This window comes from Geospiza fortis, unplaced genomic scaffold, assembly GCF_000277835.1.
Source record: "Geospiza fortis unplaced genomic scaffold, GeoFor_1.0 scaffold181, whole genome shotgun sequence".
NCBI lineage: Eukaryota > Metazoa > Chordata > Aves > Passeriformes > Thraupidae > Geospiza > Geospiza fortis.
In genome coordinates, this window is record NW_005054412.1 from 744,181 (window position 1) to 763,228 (window position 19,048).

Here is a 19,048-nt window from a genome sequence, read left to right on the forward strand (position 1 = left end):
GAGTGAATCTGATATATTCATGATATATATATGAACTCAATATTTGATCTATTACTAATAAAGGCATTAACTCTTAGGAGTAAGCAGTAGTTCCCATCTCTGTCACACAATTTTATTGCTTTCTTTCAGTCCATTGGAATAAAAGAGAGTTACTTCTTACTGATAAGGCAGGGGGATGGTTGTAGACCGGTTTTTTAGAGAATTTGAGGTTAGCAACTCCAGTCAAATACATTCTCCTTCAGGTACTACTGCAGGTAAACTTCATGCCAGCAGCAACAATGGTATAATAGCTTCAACATAACAGAGGAGCTTTTATCTAGCCAATAATACTGTATCTGCAAGAATGGGCTTTGATGTGCATTGCCACTGCACAAACAAGCATGAAACATGTAAGTATCTCCACTTAGGTGGCTGGTCTTTGAGTAGTTTTCAGTGGTCTCAAGGAGATCAAATCTAATGAGACAGTTACCACACCTACAGCAATCAAAATTCCAACCAGCAGCTCCACTGTATACATGCTAAAATAAAATTTCTCATTATTTAAGAAAACAATTATTTTCCATTTATTTTTTATTTAATAATTGCTTCAATTATTTTTTTACAGTTTACTTCATTTTAAGAAAAAGTATTTAACCATGGACAGCTTAGAGTTCATAGCACACAAAGAAGAGATTTGAATATTAATTCTGCTAGTTGCTCAGTTGATAATCCTTCTTAAGAATATTATTTTGAACAGAGATTAATGCCCACGTATTTAAACCAATTCATTGTAAATTTTCATTGATTTTTGTAGGAAATAACATTATGTAACTAGTATATGCAATATATATTTTCTATACAGCCATGAAAGATTTCACATTATGGCATTTTCAAAGAAAATGGGCCTGGAAGGTGTATATTTTTCATATAATTAAAGAAATAGACTTCAAATATCTCTCAGTTCTCATACTATTAATCTCCCCCTCAGCAATGAGCAGTGATTACATTAGACACACACATGGATACTTGAAATTTACCTGGGTTGTAGTAGTTGTCTGGATCTTCCGTATCTCCTTCCCTGCCTCCTTACCATCATCAGATCTTTCTGTATCTGATATTATACTTCCTGCATCAACATTAGGTACAGTTTTGCTACCAGAAGACTCTGTCTCAAGAGTTGTGGCAGTCATTTCAGCATATTCTAATCCTTTAGATGATGAAGACAAGTCCCTCTCAGAAATGCTATTCATTCCATCCGAAGTGGTGTGAATCTTGAACTCTTTGTCCTCTATTATACTTGAACCACAAGTTATATCTACACTACCTGTCATATGTGCAAGCAATCCCAAATCATCATTTACCCCAAGATGCATCTGTGTCTCTTGCACATTTGGAATGGCAATGTGATTACTTGAAAGTTCAGGAAGGAGTTTCTCCTCCTGACTAGGTATTTTATCAAAGAGAAATGAGGTATTGTTAGTAGAAGGTTCATCTTTCTCATCAGCCAGAGTTATTAATGGACCATTATCTTTTTCCTCATTCTTCTTAATAATACCCACACTTCCATGAACATTGTTTTGCAGCTTCTCAACAGCTGCACTATATACATTATCTAGAAGAGATTCCACTTCTACCAGTGCACCATTTTCTCCAGTTCCCAATGTCTCTGGTGACAAATCCATATCATCAAGTTTTACTTCAGTAGCTTCTACTTTTTCAGCTTTTATATCAACTAAAAGGTCATGAACTTCCACATGCACTCCTCCTCCTCCAGGTCTCTCAGCAGTTCCAAGCACATCATCTGACACCTTTGTAGCCATGAGCAAATCCCTCGTATCTGTATTGACGGGGTAATCTGTTTCACTTTCTGGGCTTTGACTTTGTGAAAGATCTTCTATCTCTCGGATTTCCATTCCACCTTTTGCTCCTGTTGTCTGAGAGGAAAGACCTGAGATGGTGCTCACATTCCCCTTCTTCCCCTTTTTTATGTTTTCTTCCTCTTGCCTTTGATACTCTTCATACATTTTTGCTAGATATTCCTTGTGAGCTTCATATGTGACCTTAAAAAGAAAAGAAAATTTAGATTATTTTGCTAAATATACGTTAGATTAATTGGGCAAAATGTAGCAAGATTTTTAGGAACATATTAAAATATGTTAAATTAAAATGCTGCTTACTAAGTGACAAGAAAAAAAGCCACCTTGACATGAGTAGTGAGAGCCACCAGATGGCACTAAATCACTTTACATCCTATATTGCTGTATTGCTACAGCCTTTGGGAGTTATCAGTATTTCAAAAAAACATCTATGAGCTGTTTCTTACCTTGGAATGGGCTATAGAAAGAGTATCCACCCACACTCTCCAGCCTCCCCATTCATATTTTATTGCATGGTACAAGAGAATACGGAAAATGTTGTAAACCATCTCTGTGATCTTCTGCTCTTCAGAGTTCTTAGGATTAATGTATCCCAGAGAAAACATCCAGTCCTGCCACACTGAACACTGAAGTAAACATCTAAAGTGAAATAATTAGTTCAAAATATATCCAAACAAAGCTTCTTTATTTTAACATTACAATGGTTAAGATGGGAGGAACATCATCTCTTAACATCAATCCAATGTTAGGAATAAACTTTAAAATACTTCAGTATGAAAAAATAATTAAAATATACTACAGAGAAGAATCTAGTATTAGTTACTGAACTAAGAAATGTTACCACAAATGTATTAAGTTTATTTTAAATGTATTTAATTTACCACAGACTCTAAAAGTCTACACAGAATATAACAAATAACTACTACCCAGAAATCAATGGGGAGAAAATACTATTTGTATGGACGTACCTTCTGTTTTCACGGCTATTACTAAAGAGTTTTATCATATCAGATAAGAACAAACGTCGAACTTCCATCAGCTCTGCACTTGGCGTGGAGTTTTTTAACAGCGTTGCCACCACCTTAAGAATCACTTTGAAAGAATAAATTAGTTATGTAAAGCACTTTACCAATGTTTAAAAAAAGAAATAATTGCTAACAGCCATTAACGTAAGAGATAACTGCAACCCATGTGTATCTAAGATACCTGAAGGAATTGTTCTCACTTTCTGAACCATCATTTCAAAAAACCTCTCGGCGACACATTTATCAAACAAACATAATATATTGTCCTTACTTGGATTCTGAATTTTCACTGTTGAATCTGGCTCTGGATGTGGTTTATGAACAACTTGGGTGCATACTTGTTCTGTCAAAATCTAAAACAGAATATTAACTTCCTTTTACCATTTTTAATCAAACACTACAGTATTCCTTTGTTCATTTTAAAATTTGTTAAGAACATTTAACATGGCCACATGCAACATGATATTAAAAAATTAAGTAAAATACTTTAAATCTTGAAAACCAGAATAAAGCAATTCCTCTATGCAAGGATAAAGATTTTCATGGTTGCACTGTAGCTGATTAGCTAAACTTTGAGTTTGTTACCTAAATATACAATAACAGTATTTTAAAGATATTCCAATCATATTTCTCATATTTTTATACATTCACACATCAAATATCTTTCACAAGCTACATACATCAACAATTATTCTCATATGTTTCATCAAAACCAAACCAAATAATTCTTAAAACTGGGTTTCATTTCCTCCGGCTAGCAAGGAGTAAGAGTTAGCATTCTGTAGGAGTAATCCTGGGACTTCACATAATGAGGAAGACAGAAGATTTTCCTGTTGCTTGAATTGTACCTGACAACCTAATTAATCTGTATTGAGGCAACACCACAAACCTTTCACACTGGGATACCTGTCACTGGATGTATATATGCAACTTTATTTTTTTAAGAACAAGCTAAAAATTCAACTATATCAACACAGAAAGCCTAATAATTCAATGACATCAACACAGAATTCTCAGTAAAGAGAATTCGTAAAGAGATTTAGAAAAGCTACATTCATGTAAATGTATTTCAAAATTGAGTAATTTCACTAGCAATATTTATTTTAAAGAACTTTAGCTCTCTCATTAAAAAATAATCAAACTAATATCAGTCATAAACACAGAATCTTAGAATAGGTCTTTATATATTGATGTTTAAAACAGAATGCAAATATGCCCTTACTTTATATGAGAGAACATGGAAAATATCTGTTCCTTAGCATCAGTTTCTTAGCAAATCTTCAGTACTTAGACCACTTAACCCCTTCCTTTCTCCTCTCCTCGGACTATTTTTTTAAATGTAATTGTCTATGGATGCTGAATTCCATGAGGACTTTGATTTTTGTCAATGAGTTATGCATTTTTCTGAGAATACCAATCATAAGAAGCTTTCAGAAACCTGAATGCAGGAACTAGACTCTTAGGGTCAAATGGCCAAACCATAAAAGGTAATGTACAATAAAAAGAACTTGGATCTAAGTCACTGGCAAATAGATGATGTTTAGGTTTTTACAATCATAGGAGAATAATTTTCTACATTACTCAGATTTAGAACCCTGAAAACCAAGCACTCCTGTAGTTTCTTCTTTCTTTTCTGGAACCTACCTTGAGCATCTAGTCATTAAATCTATTTGTGACTAAAAAAGCACTAAAAATCTTTTTAGTGCATAAGATTTTAAGAAATTGCAAGAAATTCTGTTCTAAGTCACCATTTTAGTATTAATTGAAGATGACACATGAGTTTTATGTGCACAGGCATGAAGACATGGGTTACAACCAACGTGATGTTCTTGATATTTTGCTTTTACAAAATTGTTCATCGTCAAAACTGAAGCTTCTACAAGAACCTGGTAGAACAGCTGAATGCTGTGGGGTCATACTTATTCGCCTCAAGCTGTACCAGCTACATAAAAGTGGCTGCATTAGTTATCATTTAGCATGGTTAAAAAAGAAAAAAAACCAGCACTCTTCAAAAATTTGTAAATGTAAAATGAGTGACATAAAAAAGAAAAAAGAAAAGAGAGGCATCTGTGACTTCAGCATTTTCCATTTCAATGAAAACAAACAATGAATAAGTATGAGCAATTGAAGGTCTGCAGTATCTGGCTCGGTTTTGGTCTGGTTTTGGTTTTTGTTTGGGTTTTGTTTGTTTGCTTTTTTTGTGAAAAGTGATGAACATCCTAAGGAACGGGATCTCTTCTATCAGAAGTGGAAAGTTTTATAGAACCTATGTAAAAATTATGACATTGTTAACAAAAATATCTAAAACATGGTAAAATACATTGCGAACCAAGAAGAACTTTCTCAAAATTTTTTAAGTTTTTCTCAAAAGTCTTGAGAATCATGATATTATGGAGCACACATATTTTAAGTCATGCTTTTTACAGCAGAAACAACAATCTTTACATTTAACAATTTGTACCTCATAAAGTGTGTTGTATGTTGTAACGGTCACTGTGTTTGTGTGCAGCATCAACCTTTCTCCCAGAAGCGTGAAAAGACTGTGAGTATGCATGATTTCAACCTTTCTCCTATAAGAGAAAATAAAAACATTAGGCATACGTCAAGTATGACGAGCATTTTAAATAAAAGCAAGATAAAATCCAGAAGCCGAATATTTTGATGCTGTACTAAAAGGCTCTCAAGCTTGGTTTTTTATATATATTTAAGATATTTCCCACAATTAATGCAATTGTACAAATATACAAAGGCTCTCAGAAAACAATATTGTATTTAGGATTGGCTTTTGTAGTAAAAAAAAAAATCCCACCATTCTCAAAGCCAACTCCTACTATCGTACTCAGGTAAGAAAGTTCAAGATGTGCGCAGGTTGGTTAAAATGTTATCACGGAAGAACACGACTTTTGTCACATCACAAGAACTTAGGACAATCCAGCTTATATTTTCCAATATTTATCACAGAATTGGTTAGGTTGCAAGCAACCACAGTGGGTGATCTGGCAAGCCTCCCTTAGATTACTCAAGCAATCTGTATCTGTTAATACTAATATATATATAGGGATTTTTCAGTATCACCCTTCTTCTTTATATATCATTCTCTCATGAAGACAGAATAATTAAATCCTGGAATAACACGTTGCAATGAAAAAGTAATAAAATCCTGAAAAGTTATGAAATTCTACATGATTGAAGTGTATTTCACATATGGAATCCAAAACTACTCAAATCTTTAAAAAGTGGAAAAGGAAGCAGCTCACATGAATGAACTCCCCTAGTCCTAAATCCCACCATTTTAAAATAAGATCTAACATAATAAATAGAGTAGTCCTCATACTTTGCATCATTAAATTTACCTACTACTATAATGGATATGAAATAAAAATGATTTTTCAAAATAAATAATAATCTTTATTAAAGCAGCAGAAAAAATTTAAACAGGATACAGTAAAGCTTCTAAAAATGTTATGCATTCAAAAGCTAAGAAACTGTGTTTTCATGATTATCAGTGAAAATAATACAAACTATATAGGTTCATTCTAGAACTTCTGAAATTAATAGATTATTTCATAATTTTCAAAGTAAGCGCCACAAAAGAATGGTAAAAATTTATAACAGTGTGTACTTTTGTGTGCACAGAAGGGAGTTAATGAATTAAATATGAGAAAACCTACATGTATTCAACCTTTTAAGGTATGATTTAGCAGATAGAAGTAGAAATCCATTAGGAGATTTACATGTGTGGGTAAAACCCAAAAGTAAGCAAGGGACTATTATTTTAAGTGATGCTATGGAAAGAATCAAATATGGCAGAGGAGGGAAAAAACCAGGATTTTGTCAACTGCTAAGGTTAGACAAAGTAGTCTATCATCATAGATCACAAAGAAAAATCAGTTAAGTTATTCAGGCTCTCATGTAACACATCATGGTCATTTCTGAGAATCAATCACTTCTACTCCATAGCTCCATCTGTGATACATGTATATATAAACTACAGCAACAGTAATTGGTTTAGTACCTACACATTTATTAGTAATACTGTATTGCTTTAGATTTCATAAATCACATAACATCTCTTTATGTGATTCTGCTTCAGTGTATTACTACGCAGTATCTGTTTCCTGTACTGTGAAACAGGAATATAAGTACATTGTAATGTTTGTGGTTGACTTCCATTTTATAAAGTCATGTGCACACATATGTATGTGAACAAAAAGGCACAAGCACTAGCTGTAAAACATGAAATGGAAGGGCGTATATACTTGCTAAAATCTACATAAAATATGCACATTTGCAGATGTTCCAAGGTCTAAAAATTAAAAAAAAACATTGAAAGTTACACAGAGTATTCAAGGGGATTTCAATCACTCCAATTACATGAAAAATAAAGTTAATTTTTGCTAAGTACATATGTTCACTCAACAATGGAAATTGCATTGATATATCCATAATTGCAAGTAGATGTTAAATTAAAATTTCAGCTTCTGAAAATTCTCTTTTCTTTTCTTGTAACCATAGAATCATAGAATATGCTGAGTTAGGAGGGACCCACAAGGATCACCGAGTTCAACAACTGGCCCTGCACAGCACCATCCCCAAGAATCACACGTGTCTGAGAGTATTGTCCAAATATTTCTTGAACTCTGTCAGGCTGGTGCTGCGACCACTTCCCTGGAGAACCTGTGCCAGTGCCCAGCCACCCTCTGAGTGAAAAACTTTTTCCTGATATCCAACCTAAACCTCCCCTGATTCAGCTTCATGCTGTTTCCTTGAGTCCTGTCACTGTTCACCGCAGAGAAGAGATCAGTGCCTGTCTCTGTTCTGCCCCTCATGAGGAAGTTGTAACTGCAGTGAGGTATCCCCTGAGTCTCCTCCAGGCTGAACACACCAAGTGACCTCAGCCACTCCTCATGCAGCTTCCCCTCCAGGCCCTTCACCATCCTTGTTGCCCTCCTTTGGACACTTGCCAATAGTTTAATGTCGTGCTTATACTGTGGCACCCAAAACTGCCCACAGCACTTGAGGTGAGGCCACCCCAGCGCAGAGCAGAGTGGGACAATCCCCTCCCTCACCTGGCTGGCCATGCTGTGCCTGATGCACCCAGGACATAAGTTGCTACTTGATTTTCTGGATAAATATTTTAAACAAATATACTTATCTGGATACAACCAGGCTTCTGACAAATCAAACCTTCATCTGGTGTGTCATACTTAATCCAACTCCTATCAATGTGAACGACTTTTACTAAGTAATGTTTGAAAAGTCCTTGGAGATTCTTGAGTGGACTATCAATTTGCTTTATTAATTCCCAGAACAGTATTCGACTTGCTGGATCCCAAAGGAAAAATCTCACTTAGAAGCATATTCTCAGCTAACTGACTCTCAATTATACAGTCATACTTTATTGATCTTACTGAGAGAAAAGCATTTCTAGCAATACCACACTCTGGCTGGACTCCTACCTCCTTTCCTTTCAAATGAGGCTTACATGATGAAGTTTCTTGTGAAGCATGTGGATCATTTTTATAATACACAGCCTCCCACTAAAATGTCATTTTGGGCTAATCCCAGCAGGGATCTTAGCACCACATGTAGAAGGGGAAAAATGAGCAACAGCAGGCTATGCAGCACTGCATGATTGTTAGTGCCTTCTTGACACTATAACATGGAAGATCAGACTAAGTAAACCCATTTCATGACATCAGGTCTTTTTAAATGCGAATATTTTGTGCTGCCACGTTTTCTCAGTGAGTATTTCTTGCACAGAGATATGTCCTTACCACCTTTTTTAAACACCACTTGCTTGATGTATCTGCTTTTCCTTCTGAAACATTCCCATGTCAATAAACTGTTCTATTTCATTTTTCCCATCCTTCTAAAACTATTTTTAGAAATGCTGCCCTGAAAATTTTATTGCAATGACACTGATGATTCCAGAAGCAAATTTTAGATCACACTCATGTGTTTCCTGTTAACTTTAGCTGAACGTGCAATATATGTTATAGGAGGTATTTCTGGAAAATGTTTCTCCCTTGTTTCAAGACTTTACTTTCAGCATATCTTATATCTGAAAGACAACCAATATATTGTCTCAAACATCATAGTAATAGCAAGTTAACTGAAAAAAAATTATCTGATTTATAAAGCTAACAGTGCACAAATTATTAATCAGAAAATCTAATAAAATTTGAAGTTATTTCTAAAGATTGACAAGGAATATACAATAATCATGACAAAAAGACAAGAAGAATTGTGAACTTAAATACACCACTACAAAAATTTTAAAATGACACTTACTTATGACCCAAATGTTTAAGAAAATATCCAAGGACCTTCAAAGCTTGCACCCATATACTTTCACTTTTGGAAGCCAATAACTTATAAATTACTCTAAAACAGAAAAAAAAATTAAAGCTCAAACATCACATACATAGGTTCTATCACTAAACATCCCATATATGGCTTGTATTTCATGGAGCAAGAATATTTATTAAGAAATAAATAAATAAAACCAACAATTTACACAAAATAGGATTTACTGAAAGAATCAAGCGCAGCATAAGAGTTTGATAATGAATTATTGAGGTTGGGAACATGGTGTAGTTTGGTTCAGTTCAATGTTTTATGATAGAAAGTAACTTACTATACTTCTCTCTTGGAACAACGAAATAAAAGACAGCCTATGCAGTGGAAGCTTAGGACAAGAGCAGCAGACCAGAACACATTAGGTCATATCCTGGAGTACCTGGATGCCAGTGAAAATCTCCTTTCATTACACCTTCTGTTTTTAAATCCTGGACAAAAAAAATGTGCCCTCAAATACTGGCTAATCTAATTATTAAATATTTAACTAATATGGTAGGTTTAAGCACAAATTATGCAGTCTTTCAGAGAGGAAAACAGCCTTGATCTGAAGTCACCAAACCCTGAACTTTTCTGTAACAAATTTTTGAATTTATACTTTAGTTTCCCTTTAAAATTAGCTTGGCTTCAGTTTTTAGTCATTATTTCTAGTCTTTTTCCACTAAAGAGTGCTTTTTCAGACAGTATCTTCCTCTTTTGAAATTACTTCTGCTATTACCAAATGAATCCTGGGGCTTTTGTCCTCTGACATCCAAGGCAAATGAACATCTAATTTGATGTAAAGGCTTTCGAGTGTTTTGTTTTGCTCTCTAAACTCTCAAAAGTTGTAATTTTGTGTATTCTCTACTCTTCTACAACACAGACTTTCAAACATAAAGACTGCACCATCAAACACTTCTAATATCAGTACCACAAACGTTACATAAAGATGTCTCCAGTCTTCCAGATCAGACTTACCTTCTTTACAAAAAGACAGGAACAAAATTCTGTTTGAATGCAAACTATAGGCAGAAAGCAAAGTCCTAACCATGAGTCTTCCCTTCAATGAGCATTATCATTTAAACAGTTTTAAGTACATATCTTTGTACAAAGATCTCAGCATTTAGGCAAAATGGAGGTGGAATCTATCAAGTAGTAGATAGTATGGGGCTTTTTCCCTTTTACAAGCCCTTGCATTTCCTAAAGTATTCTCAGAACAGAAAAAACCCAACATGGTAAATATTAGATTATTAACATGAAAATTATTAGTCTCCAAAAAGAATTATATTACCAAATTATGCATAACCCCCACCCCCCCAAAATAACACTTTTTTGCTTTTTTGGGAATCATCAGGTATTAATTTTACAGATAAACAGATAAACACATTACTTCCACTTTTTTTCAGACAGAATTTGAGTGGCTAGGGCATGATTTCTTGTTTTCCTCTTGTTCTCTCCAGATTATGTTAAACATACAAAGAAAGAATAATTAAAATTATTCTGAGACTGATACGTGTATTTGATGCATCTTGTTAACTACACATTCTATTTGAGATTGAGAAGCAAATAAAACAGTGCGGTTACTTTGAAATATCATAATGATAATCTTAAATGGAAATACTGCTTTTCCTCCAACATATTGAAATCACCCATTTTGTCAAAAAATAAAGCCCAAGTAATGAAACTGAAGCTTAAAAGATCAGTTAGTGTGATATTTATGTGAATAGGAAGCCAACTGGGGAGTCATGATACTGGAACTACATTTAAGGTACTTTCTCACTTCACTGTCTTACCGTATCCCATTTCTCTGATCGAAGGCGGGAATCATGGATGCTGGATGTTCGGACATTAGTGCCACCAGCAGCTGCAGCACATCATGAATATTTTCATCCTGTATGACAAGCACCAATGTTATTCTGCAAACTAACCTCAACAACAAGCTTCCCACAGAGCTGGTACAATTAGTCGCAATAAAAGGTAGATAATTACAGAAATGTACCTCATGCATTGTTAATAAGTAATTTAATATGCTCTGCAGTTCATCTTCTTTCACTCCTCGATCCTGAGGGGGAAAAAAAAGAGCTGTTACTCAGAGAAAATACATTCCTCAGGCTTGGATAAGCAAACCTTGGACCCAGTAAAATAATTTTACAGCTTTTTTATTTGAACCTAAAAGACTACATTATCTCTATCATTTTTCTGCTTTTCTTTATCATATTGGCAATTCAAAACAGTATGAGGTCAGATTCCTTTAGTGTGGGCCCTCAGATACTACAGACTATTACTGTTACTCCTACACTTTGTGAGACAGATTGAAAACCAGTATTTTCTGTTCTAATCTCAAATGGCAGAGTATCCCTCAAAGAGCAGCATTCATAGCTGTAACAGAAAGAGTCCTACACCATTTCTACCAGTGGTAGAACCAACAAGAAGGATAAAGCAATTATTAGCTTGACAACTGCAATTATCTTTTTCATTTGACCATTTTATTAAAAAAATTTAAAATATGACAATTAATTAAAACATATATATTAGACATTTAATAAAACATATATGGCAGAGTTTTGTGAGGTTAATAAGAAATTTTGTATGGATTTACTGCTTCTCTGTTGATGAGAAGGATGTGCGTGAACATTAACCAGAAAAAGACACAACACTGGACAGGTATTAACGATTTTCTACTATGAAAGATACTATTACAAGTATATAACAGATGTCAATGTTTTCATTCTAGAACAGACCATTTTACCTTCAATATAAGTTGTTTCAAGAACAGAAGCATAAACGCCCTTAATGATATGATTTCTTTCTGGGAGGGCCGAGGACCATCTGGAAGAAACAAAATATAGCACTTTAAAATATAAACTAATTCCTTTAATCACTGCAGCTTCTTAAGGAAATCACAGTTCCTACAACAGATTTAGTACTCTACTCTTATATAAAAGTTCATATTTGCAAATGATATCATTTATAACCTTTCAGAATCACATTTTTCAACACAATATATTTAAATATAAGTGATGCTCCATTTGAAAAAAAAAAAAGAAATCCATATAAGGTTTTACTTAGTTTTTTAAAAGAAACAGGAAGATGAAAGATAGTAATAAGGTGATAGTAATAGACAGCAGTAAGTGATAGACAACTTGGAATGACTAAACCACTATGTTAAATACCATCTGAATGAAAACCAACAGAGAAAGGATTTCTGAAATACCAGTGGTAGCCATTACTTGTAGCAGAAACTAAAGCCATTTAACCAAAGAGAAACTACTATCTGAAGAAAATATTCTATTTAAACCAGGAAAAATGCTTGATGAAGTACATTATGAAAACAGGAATATCTAAAAAAGCCAGACATCGAACAACTATAACAATTTGAAACTATTTCTATTGTATTTATCACTCTCCTTTTTCATAAATATTAAAGTTGAATTGGAAATTCTTTTGTTACGCTCCTGCTTTTCAGACAGTGCATGGCATAGAGAGGCTTAAATTTTGTACAGTAAAAATAAATGCAACTTAAATTATTCTTCCATCATCCATTTCACTTTACAATGATAAACACAGATCAAAGTTTAAAAAATGTCTATGTCCCATTATTATTTCCAATCCAGATGAATACAACTTTTCAATGAAGATTCTCTAATTGTCTTTGGTGATGCTTTTTGAAGTGAAGCCACTGCTTTACACACAGTAATTCAAGTTTGACAAGGGAAAATCTTAAGGGAAAGTATATTTGTTTCACTAGGAGGAAGAAAAAGAATGGCTAATACACTCTTCCCTGTTCAGGAGTAGAAACAGGAGAACTGTGTACTCTTCAGAAAAAAGCAAATAAATCTCAAAAAGCAAATAAATCTCTGGTTGTTCCACTCCACTCACAGTTTGTAAGAACACTAAGGGTATTGCAGTAAAAAAGTTTATCAGCTAGGCTTTAAAGATATAAGACTAGTCCATATTAATAGTGGCATCAAAAAACATCTGATTTCCACTGTAGGAAAAGAAGTAATTTGATTTTTTTTAATACTAGATGCAATTATATTAAATATTGCACGAATTTTTAGCAATGGTGTGCTTGTTTTGAACAAGCCATTTTTATTTCATAAATATATAAATATGATTTTTTTTTTATAATTTAGCTATTTCCCCCACTAATTTAAATGTGGATTCAATTTCCCTAACTGCATCACAGAAGTTTCTTTCTTTGTACCCTCTTCCCTCTTACACCTTATTGGGAATCAGTATCAGACAATATCTGACAACCAAGACTAAAACAAAAAAAATGGACATTTTGTCTTTTCTGTAAGTAAAGTCTCTGTCATTTCTGAAAGACAGTAATTATGGAAACAGAATACAGACAATGGGAGGTCTGCAAAACATTTCTATAACAGAAATTGGAAGGACATGTCAAGAAGAAGATATCCCAATGTAACGGGGAACCTCTTCAAAGACACACCAGTTTTATTCTACTTCTTCATGTGCCCACTCATTTCCCTGGAGACGTGTGACAACCTTGAAAAGGGTTCTCCAACATGCAAAGGAGACCAAAGGAGTTGTTGCTTGCAGGCTGTATGCCAAGCAGGTAAAGCGTAATTTTCCCTTCTCTAGTACTATTTATTCCTTGCATTTAAGTTGGGTGAGGAAGCTTCACTGCTCTAGAATCAGAAAATGGGGACAGCTGCTACCCAAAAGACTTAATTAGTTTCAAAAATTAGTTTCAAAAACTGGCAAGGAAAAATAAGGCAGGCTGGAGAAACTGGAGGCTATGTAATTACCAGACAGCTACAAAGAATACAGCAATATGATGTAATGATCATCTGACACAGACTGAAAAGAATTAATTAAATAGGAAGTTCTAAAGCTAGTTAAAGCAGTTTTGTCCACTATAATTTTTATATCATCACAGTTTTGTACTTCATTACTAATTAAATTACTTCATTCCTAGTTGAAGGTTTATTTAAAAAAAATATATTATTGACCAAACAATGGTGTATTTTATCCTATAATTAAAAGAGTGTAAATTAGCCACACATATACCCAGGCAAAGAAAGACAAGTGGATCTTGTTTTTAACTCAAACATTGCAAAGTAGTTTTTTACTGTTTATTAATCTTTGTGCCCATCACTGTATATAGAAAATTCAGTGTCACCATCACTCAGACCCTGATAGTCAGCACTGCTAAAGACTAAAACCAATCTCAAATTAGATCAACTATGAAGATGATCCTTTCAAGATCTGGCACAGGAACCATAAATGCCTAATACGAAATAATCACATTCTTTTTAATTGGCAAGAGAAAGGATGCCTCCCTTATCCCACACGAGGATGAGTCATTAAAGAATTTCCTGCTTTTAGATTTCTTTATGTATGTATTTTTCACAGAGCCCATCATTTGCGTCAGATTTTTAAAATACACACTCATAATAAGAGTTAGCCTGCTTTACCCAGACAAAAATAAATGAAAAAGTTATAATTTTATGCAATTCATCCCTGCAGCATAGAGAAATTATAGGGGCATAAACCAGAAAGTAAATAAGAGGAAATAAGTAAACACATTCACAGAGTTAAATACAATCAGTACTGCTGTAAAAAAAAAAAAAAAACCAAACAAAAAAACCAAGGGAAAAAACCAAAACCCCCCAAACTGATTGGAAGCTTTAAATAACAACAATAATGATTTCTAATTCTGTCTTTGAAAATAAAATTGTGTTATGAGTTCTACCAACAACCAAATGCGACTTTCTTCCATCTGTTTTTTTTTTTTGTATGTAAAAAGCATGATTTTTCTACTCCTTAAATCAATAAAGCATGATACTGATAGCAGAATCTGATCTCCACATACACATAAATAACATCACAAGATATGTGGATCACAGAGGACCTGATTTTCTCTCTGCTGTAAATCTAAAAACAACTGAGTTCCACTCTAACCCAGCTCTCAAAATAACTCTGTGGAACTTTTTCTATCTACAAAAGCTACAGTTTCTTTATTGTCATAAAATTTTTTGTAATTCCCCCTTCAACAGCTCATGTTCAAAAATATTGGATGTGAAAAATATTCTTGAAAATTATTTAGAATGACATAATTTGTACTTTAACCACCATGCACTCTCAATAAGGATGGATTCATGATACTCATAAAGTTAGCACTCACTGAGAGTTTGAAGTAGCACTTACTGAGTATGAAGAACACAGCAAACACCATGAGAGAGAGAAATGCTTGGTCTCTCATTCATGAACTAAACCACACAGTTAAGTTGGGAACTTAAATGCACATTTCTCACACAACACAGGCTCCCCAGGGGAGTGGTCACAGCACCAAGACTGTCTGACTTCATAAGTTGGGACAATACCCTCAGGTGCACCGAGTTACTCTTGGGGTGTCCTGCACAGGGCCAGCAATTGGACTTGATGATCCTGATGGGTCCCTTCCAACTCAACATAAAATCAAATAATTACAGAAAGAAGCGATACATTTTAAATAACTTTCTCTCCATTGCCTGCTTTGTTGGCTGTTTAGATACTGCAATGGCTGGGAGATCCTATTATCCCTATTCTGTATGATTTAACAAAAATATTAAAGGTGTGCATGTGGCAAATCAAGGTAATAGCTATAACCATAGTCTAAATGTAAAAAAAAAATAAAATTTAGATTATTTTATTTGGAAATTAGCTTGATAGTTTAGGCTCTTTGTAAAAATATTTGAAACAAATAACACCAGAAGAAAAGTGTAACTCATGATTTTAAACAGACAACTTGTCTCCACTATGTGGATTTACATGTAAAATGTAAAGCTACTAATTACAGACCAAGCTGATACTTTTACACTCTGAAACAGTGTTTCCAAAACCTCAGAACAAAATGGAAATACAAATATGAATTAGTATGCTGAATCTAAGAAGAAATGCCAGTGCGAAACAGGAATTTAATAATAAAAGATACAAAACCAAATTTAAAATAAGTATCTGAAACTTTAAAAAATTTTATTAAAATTCATTTTAAAAACCCCATTTATACCTCCCATTTTAGAAGTTGATTACTAGGAGAAGCAAAAGAAAAACTTTAGCTTTTTTAAAAGAAAATAGCATTTGCCAAATGGGAAGCTTCAATATTAAGCTCCTTTGGCTTTAAGTGCTACTAAACTGTCAGAGCAGAAAACTCACCCACTTTGTGTTTTATTAAGGCAGGGGAAGGCAATAAAACCCTGAAGCAGAGTAACTGTCAGCAAGTAGTAGTAAATCAAAGTAATTATTAAGTAATATTAAAAATTGTTTCAGGATCTCCACATAAAAATGACATGCCTAGAAGACAAGAAAACATCACACTACTAAAATGTCTGCATGAATAAGCTTACTTCCTAATATGACAGCAAATTATTTGAAGGCACTTTAGCACATGCAGTCAAATTTTAGATATTGGCATGATTTCCAGTAAAGACTTCTCCAGAAAAGTCTCATGTCAAGTCAGCCTAGAATTTCAGCTGCAATTTTCTCACATGAAGACATTTTTCTGTTTCATACATTAAATTAATGTTTATTGAAAATGGGTCCTATTCTTTGATTTGGAGATTTCAAATGCTGCTTAAAATGCAGCAACATTAAATTTCACATAACTGTATTTTTACACTGCAACTTTCTTACTTTAACAAATTTTTTTATACATTAATCTACATTTCAACAAATTATAAACTTTCTGGCTGCCGACAGGCTAATAAAAATTTACGTGAATCCAAAGTCCTGGAAGAGTTACCTTTTTTGAACTATTGGGATTGGTGGAGTTATGAGATGCCGAAAACAGAGGTGAAAATAGAAAAGCCTTAAGCATAATAACTACAGTTATTTCTAGGGCTGCATTCTATGACTATAAGTTGTCTGAGTCAACCAGACCTACACTTAATGTTAAAAAACCATCTGGTAAAGAAAAGTGATGTAATATCCAAGTGATTAAAAATTTTAAAATATTTTCACGAATTTTATCAATTGCTAGCAACTAATGTGGACATCATAAAACATCTTTTATGAAATGAAGTTATTATAAAATTAAATTTAGCAACCCATCACATCAGAAATTGTTATATTTTTCACAGTCATTTGCTTGCAAATCATCACAGTTATTACAGCTCTATTAGTCAGAAGCAGAAGTTGTCTGTGAAATAATAGCAAAAAATCCCAGTGCATATTTGCATGGAGAAAACTCCATAGCTGTGCTGGGTTTGCTAAGTCACTGATCCTGCTCTCTGACAGGCTGACATTCTTCAATGCAACACAAGAAAAGCCACCCTTACAATAGAAAAGAAACTACTAGTTCTTTGCATTTGTATCAGTTACACAGGGCCTTCTGCAGGAAATAAGGAAGAGGATAAGGAACAAGGAAGAAAGAAGAAGGAAGATATTAAACTTGCAAATAGTCAAGTAAATCTATAAATCTAACTAACAACAAAATGAGAAAATTCAGATATAGTGGATCATAATATGTTTTCCGAAAATATGCATGGCCTCAGTTTATATAACACCTTCCCAACTGCTGTATGAAGGCCTTAGAAATTTTGATTTTTGTTGTCAAACTGCTACACCAGGCACCCACTAATTTACACTACCTGATTACTTTTCAGGGACTGACCTGGTTGCCTTCCAGGTAAAATAAGAATCTTGTCTGGAACTGACACAAATGAGAGGAGAATGTACTGTACTCAGAATGAAAGAAAAGGTAGGGATGTAAACCAGCCATATCTATGCTTAATTTAGAGTTAACTGATTCACATCTCATTCCTAATTTTGTATCCTTGTGTACCTCATGCCTTCTGTTCAGATTTTCATGAATATATTATATATTTTTTGAAGCTATGCAACTGGCATTACACATACAAATACCCCAAAAATACAGCTAACTGCAAAGAGACAGATCTGGGCAAGATGAAAACAATCCATACTTCCTACAGAAAGAAACGTCACTGACTCCACAAAAGGGCAAATCTAGCCAGGGGAAAGCAGTCTGCAATACATCTTCAAAGTGTTGTTAGGTAGTAGTATCATGACCCAGAAACACAGCAATTATTTTAATTTAAACCAATACAGTAGAAAAAAAATAAATAATCTCAACTATAACAAATAGACTGTACTATCAGACTTCCATTCTCAAGCTAGTTGAGGAATTTTCCATGCCTCTGCTTAGCTATAAATATGGTTGACACCTGAAAACCTCACCTCACCACAACAGCTGGGTATTCAACAATCACAAAGTAAATAAGCTGATCATCTGAGTTTTAAAAATCCCAATTCCTCACTGATCTCAGACACAGTAATTTGTCCAATGGTAAAACTGTGCCTGCGCAGCATAGCAGTGTAAACCTCAACAGAGAAGATCTCTAAAAGTACAAATCCTGATAAAGCCACTCCCAGGATAGGATTTGGTTCACCCTAATTTCAGACATCAGCAGTGTAGCTCCCACACCAGACCAGCTTCTAACCTCCCACCGAGGTTAGTGGAGATCCAATCAATAGAGGCAACGCAGTCTAGGAAGCAACTACATTTCAAACAAAGCATTTCTCAAGTGCCTGTCAATTAGAGGTAAGATACAGCTTCCTAAACACATTTACCAGTGTAAAGTATGCAAAATATCTACCCAAAACAAGCAGTTTTGGTGTTGGATACACAGGAAACCTGCATCCTTCTGAGAGGCAGGTGAGATGCCCCACCAAGACTACAATGATACTAGAAACCTGCCTTAAAGCAACTGACTCCTGCATTCCACTGTGCATTATCAGCAGACATCCAGCTCAGAAGGAGACATCTTCACTGCAGGCACCAAAAAAAGAAGTTAATTCTATTTT

The 19,048-nt window shown here is 34.2% G+C and overlaps 1 protein-coding gene and 1 long non-coding RNA gene across 2 annotated transcripts in view; one reads left to right on the plus strand and one right to left on the minus strand.

The window, feature by feature from the left end:
* NBEA (neurobeachin) overlaps positions 1-19,048 on the minus strand; it is a 373,019-nt gene that overhangs the window by 308,320 nt on the left and 45,651 nt on the right. Inside the window, 9 exon segments of the mRNA XM_031061401.1 lie at positions 1,017-2,039; positions 2,303-2,495; positions 2,825-2,948; positions 3,153-3,234; positions 5,343-5,451; positions 9,176-9,268; positions 11,014-11,111; positions 11,220-11,282; positions 11,970-12,049. Of these exon segments, the coding sequence (XP_030917261.1) occupies positions 1,017-2,039; positions 2,303-2,495; positions 2,825-2,948; positions 3,153-3,234; positions 5,343-5,451; positions 9,176-9,268; positions 11,014-11,111; positions 11,220-11,282; positions 11,970-12,049 (1,865 nt within the window).
* Positions 11,163-18,969, plus strand: LOC115948475. Its single transcript, XR_004082305.1, has 3 exons — positions 11,163-11,197; positions 17,830-17,924; positions 18,874-18,969. It is a non-coding gene; the product is annotated as an uncharacterized LOC115948475 (long non-coding RNA).